This window comes from Nematolebias whitei, chromosome 12 (assembly GCF_014905685.2).
Source record: "Nematolebias whitei isolate Nwh7 chromosome 12, NemWhi1, whole genome shotgun sequence".
NCBI classification, from domain to species: Eukaryota; Metazoa; Chordata; class Actinopteri; order Cyprinodontiformes; family Rivulidae; genus Nematolebias; species Nematolebias whitei.
This window is the reverse complement of record NC_056509.1, coordinates 43,999,236-44,005,139: the sequence shown is the minus strand read 5'-3', so window position 1 is coordinate 44,005,139 and position 5,904 is coordinate 43,999,236. Positions and strand designations below refer to the sequence as shown.

The window sequence follows — 5,904 nt, the reverse complement described above, 5'->3', positions numbered from 1 at the left end:
GGACATAAACATTTAGTTTGTAAACTAAATATTTAGTGTGGAGCTAACTAAATATTTAGCTTGCTAAGTAAATATTTAACTTGCAAGTGAAGTATTTAAGTTGTAAACTAAATATTTAACTTGCAAGTGAAGTATTTAAGTTGTAAACTATAAATATTTAGCTTGGAAATTAAATATTTAGTTTGTAATGATGACATTTACAAATGTATGAATAACGTGGTGAAAATATGACTTTGAAAAAAAAACTTTTTTCTTATGAAAGGCTAAATAAACCAAAATATTGTTGTTAATTGAAGACTAACTTTACAAACGGCACCTCATACAGAGCTGGTTCCTCGTGCCTATGAGGAAGATGAGGTTTATTTTAGTGATCTTCTCCTGCATCCAGTTAAATGAAGCTCCTCACATGCTTTGTTTGCTCCATGTGTATTCAACAGAGCGATATCTCTGAAAGTTAATCATTTATTTATAATCGATACGCAGTTTACCCCAGAGACGATCCGAACCACTTGTTTTCTACGAGTCAGGCTGCGCGAGGATTAAACGGCTCCTTGCGGAGGAGAAAAAACACTCGTTTAAAAACATTTACCATCTCCTTCCGTAGGAGAGCCAGCGCAGCGTCGAGGTTGGCCGGCTTGCTGGCCAGCAGGCTGTCGCCGGAGCTCCTGCCTCGGCTCAGGTCGTCCTGGATCATGGTCTTCTTCACGTACAGCCGCTCCATGTCCCTCCACGAGCCGCCGCTCGAGTTCAGCAGCCCGCTCAGGCTCTTCGGCAGCGGCGGCAGACCCTCGATGCAGGCCATCCCTCCCGCCGTGCCGTTCGCCGATTTACCGTTCATCGTCCCGACTGCTCACCGACTGCTTGTAATTACAGGGAACCGGACGGGGAGCGAACAGAACCTCGCCTCGCGCTACACACCGAGAAACAGCCGTGGCTCCCTCTACGTGCTCGAGGCGACCAGCAGCGACGCCATGTTAAGGTAACCGAAGAAGAAAGGCGACTTCCGGTATGCCGGTACAAAAAATAAAAGCACACATTTTGATACATGATTTGTGGATTTTTTTTCTTTTCTTTTAAATTAAATTTATGTTTAAAACGTTTCAGCTCAATATTTTAATTTCGAAACGTTTATTCTATAAATGAAGATATTCTACATTAATTATTTTTATCTACTTTGAATCGGTCAGACCTCTGTTGCAAAATGCAGCAGCCCGATTCTTAACTGGTACAGGTAAATGCGAGCACATTACACCAGTATTGGCCTCCCTTCACTGGCTCCCAGTTCACTTTCAAATTCATTTAAAAATACTTTTGTGTGTTTTTAAATCTCTGAGCATTTCTGCCCCCTCCTGTCTCGCCGATCTGCTGCAGCCATATGACGTCAGCAGACCAGATGCTTTTATTGGTTCCAGGCACTCGTTTTAAGCTCGGAGGTGACAGAACCTTCTCTGTTGCAGGTCCAAAACTGTGGAATGAGTTACCACTACATGTCAGGCAGGCTCCTTCACTTACTATTTTTAAGTCTCGTTTAAAAACTCAGTTTTGTTCCCAGGCTTTTAACACTGTGTGAGTTGATTTTAACTTTTCTGTATTCTATAACGTTTAGCAATTTAGCTCTTATCATTATCTATTTGGATGTATGTATTTTATCTTATGTCCTTTGCTTGTTTTGTTTTTGCTGCACAGCACTTTGGTTGGCCTTGTTGCTGTTTTAAGAGCTTTATAAATAAGCTGGTATGGTATGGTATTATTTTGCAAGCTTTTATTTTAATCTTGATTGTTCGCTACTGCTACCTGCATTGACCATATTTGCACAAGAGGGAGATTCTTAAAGTTTGACTGGGCAGGAATTTGTGAATTCAAATCTGAGATTCAAACACTGAATTAAGGTAAAATACAACATTACTGGTAGAATTATTTACAGACTTTCATGTCTACTGCAGTAGTTCCCAAAGTTGGGGTTCCCACTTTGGGTCATGAAACATCTGGTGAGGGTCACCACATAAGCTCCAGAAATCAAATTAAGTGTAATAAGATTGGTAATAGCATATTCTCGCCATATCTAATAATAAAAATTAATACGTACAATCTTAATAAATCAATAAAAGTATCATAGCAACAGATGATTATATTGTGCTTTCAACATTGTTTAATATTGTTTTTTGCACAGTTACAAAGCTCTGCCACTATTTCTTTGAGGATAGAAGAACAGTTCTGGAGCCACTGCTCTACAATCACGAACATGTTCATAAAACGAGTTTGTACAACAAAATGTGTCTGATTGATTTATTAAGAAACAAACGGACAGATAAACGCAACAAAAAGGTTAAAACTGTTTCTACTTTGAATGTGTGAGCGTGTTGGGAACTTTTACTGAAAGACGAGCGTTTAGTCACCAGAACCAAGGACATACCACAATTAAAGTGAACTACATTTTAATCTATTTGTCTATCCACATCTCTTTGCAGAAATACCATTTTAGAAAGCAAAAATCTGATTCTTTAGCAATTTACTGGCAGCACATAAACAAAACAGTGCATATAAGACACTATAGGGAATTTACTAATCTATAAGTTTTTCTGCCTTACAACTACAACTGTTGAGTTTCAAAAGTTTAATAATATTAATAGAAACTCTTTTTTCTGCCCAAGCATAACACAACTTACAAATGTATGCAGAAACATCAAATTTAGTCAAACTTTTTAAAGTTTTGGTGCTCTTATTTTGAAACTAATTTCCGGTCAGGTTTGTTTTCATTGCTGTAACTTGTCTAAAAAGTGGCTTTTGGCTGAGCGGTGAAACCTCTTCCTGTCATTTGGCTGCTGGGCGTTTCCCCACAAACACTTAACAAACAAACATGTACAAAAACAGATTTAATTGAGACATAATTTATGTTTTGTTTTTCCTCTTCTTCTGATTGGTAGGTTGTCCTGTTTTAAAACTGGATTCAAGAATCACTTGGTCCTTTTTTCCTTATTTTTTTTTTTTTTACATTTGCAAATGTTTATAATAAGACATTAGAAACAAAGATAACTTCCTAACTAGATAACAGTCAACAAACTTTAACGTCAGATTTGTTTTAACTGGAGTTCCTTCAATAAAACAAAGCTGACTGATTTCCTCAGATGACAGCGTGGTGCGTTCAGAGGTCATGACAAGGAGTGTGTGTTTGAAAGACAATAGTTTGAGTACAAAGGACAGATGGTGGGTTGTATTTCCACCCCCCAAGCCTACAGAGCCATCGCAATAATAAAGAACCCCATCGCACAAAAGCATCGCACACGTTCTGCAGAAAGGCCAAGTGAACCACACACACGAAGCCCTGGACTCGTCACTGCTTCACTGAAATTATTTGAATATAAGATAAGACAGATCTTTTTAGTCACTTGTTTCTATGCAAATAATCCAAAAAGAAAAAGAAGTTTCCCAAAAAGATGAAACCCCTTTTGTGTTTTCATTCAGTCTCATGTTAAATCCCAATAAAGTGATTATTTCTAAATAAACACAGACTCCCACAAAGACGACGCTAAACGTTTAATAACTGTATTTTTTGAGACCGCTCTCATCACGCAGCATATGGAATAACTGTTTTAATCTGTTTGCATCTTTAAATTATTTCAGTAAATCGTGCATCGCTTTCTGAAATGCTGCCATTCATGTAAAGTTTATGAGACTCACATTAATTCAGCCTTTATTTATACAAGTTGGTCTCATTGAGTCACGAGGACTCATTTTCAACAGAGATCTGTTTAAAAATAAAAAAAAAAGCAGATGAGGTACACACAACAATAAACAGCCATAAAAAGCATATAAAATGAAAAGTAAATAAAAGTAGTGATATAAAACAAAATAAAAACGAGATACATTATGAAACGGGTTAAAATACTAAAAACAGGAACATGTCTGTGTTGGTTTTTGCCATGAACTTAATTTTTTTAAATCCCTTAGAGAGGTCAAAGTTGACAACTTCAGATCTTTTTGCAAGATATTCCAGGAAACAGGAGCGGAGTAGAAGAAGGCCCTTTTGCTGAAATCAGTCCGTACTGAGAGGACGCTGCAGGTAATGATGTCCTGAGAGTGCATGCTGTAGCTGCACTCACACAATGACATGTAGGAGGAGATAAACTGTATGAAGGCAGCAGACCAAGAAGGGATTTAAAGATGAAACCAGTTACCCAGTGAATACTGGGTGCAGTGGTGGGTACAACAGTTACAGCCAGTTATGAGTGCACCGTGATACAGTGTCCAACATCTGCAGGGTGCTTGCAGGAGCGTTCATGTAAATAATGTCACCGTAGTCAATGGAGGGAAGGAAAGTCAGTTACAAGATGTTTCCTAACTTTCAGGTCTCTCTTGTAAATGAGTCCTCGAGGCTCAATGGGATTTACCTGTATAAATAAAGGTTGATTGATTCAGAGTTAGGATCTGTTTCTGAGACAGAAACCCAGTTTAACTTTCAGTTTGCGTACCAAGTTTTCAACATGAGGCTTGAAAGATCGACCAAAATACGCAAGTATTTGTAAGAATTTGCTACGACTCAGGAAACCCAGAGTTCTACGAGACCCAGAACGAGACAAGACTCAGGGATTGCAAAGATAACGGTGTTTATTATTTACAGTGAAAAACATAAGTTGATCCTCTGGAGCTCCTGGGGAGGGAGGAGATGATCAGGTGGGTCCGGCTGTGTGATTTAGGCGAGATATTAATCTGACGAATGTTTTCTCTTACAGGCTGGATGAGGTGCGAGGGCACAGATCCAAAAAGGGAGCTCCAGGGATGAGAAGCCAGAGTTGTCGGACGGGACTGAGGTGGAAGCATTAAGGCACAAGGAGAACTAAGACAGGACCAGGGAGAACCAGGACTGGACCGGGGAGAACCAGGACCAAGGAAACTGGATAACTAAAGACAAGAGAGATCAGGCAAGTAGATTTAAATATACAGGTCGAAGGCACAAGAACCATTGAAGGCTCATGCTCCAGCAAAGAGTATCACTGGACTGCAGCCTTAAGTAGTGTGGATCCTCATCAGGGGGATGGCTGACAGCTGGTGGCAATTAGCGGCCATCTTGTAGCAAGGAGCTGCAGTCAGTGGTACTCTTACTGAATCGACAAACTCAACAGGAACACCATTCATAGATAAGATAGAAGGAAGAACTGCTGGGACCGACTTCCTGTTTGAAAACATCCTTTTGGTTTTGTCAACATTTAGCACCAATTTGAGACAAAACAAATCCGACTGGATGATGATGAATGCAGACTAGAAGCTGGAAAACCTTAGCAACAGTTCTAACTCGACAATAAGCAACTGTGTCGTCAGCATAGAAATGTAAGGATGCACCAGGGATGATCTGACCTACATTACAGGAAGCACAGCACCAACCTAGACCCCCTTTACATCAATGGCGAGTGCGTGGAGAGAGAGGGTTCACACTTTCAGATTCCTTGGTGTCCATATCTCTGCTGACCTAAACTGGAAAGAGAACACCACAGCGGTCATCAAGAAGGCTCAGCAAAGACTACACTTCTTAAGAGTCCTTAAGAAGCACAACCTGAACACAAAATTGCTGCTGACCTTCTACCGCTCGTCCATGGAGAGCCTGCTGACATACTGTATCTCAGTATGGTACGGCAGCTGCACCCTGGCTGACAGGGAGAGGCTTCAGAGAGTAGTCAAGACAGCACAAAAGATAATTGGCTGCCCGCTCCCCTCCCTGATGGACATTTACACATCACGCTGCCTCAACAGAGCAGAAAACATAATCATGGACTGTTCACACCCGGGTTTTGAACTGTTTGACTTGCTACCTTCAGGGAAGCGCTACAGGTGCATCAGAACACGAACAAACAGATTCAAGAACATCTAAAAAGGTTAAATCTGGTCCTCTGGACATTCAAAAAAACAAAA

The 5,904-nt window shown here is 40.1% G+C and overlaps 1 protein-coding gene across 1 annotated transcript in view; it reads right to left on the bottom strand.

The window, feature by feature from the left end:
* The window catches only part of fam89a (family with sequence similarity 89 member A), a 10,149-nt gene extending 9,170 nt beyond the window's left edge, over positions 1–979 (bottom strand). Inside the window, exon 1 of the mRNA XM_037685639.1 lies at positions 590–979. Within this exon, the coding sequence (XP_037541567.1) occupies positions 590–838 (249 nt within the window). The 5' untranslated portion in view covers positions 839–979. The remainder of the gene's footprint in view (positions 1–589) is intronic.
* Between the last annotated feature and the right edge of the window lie 4,925 nt (positions 980–5,904).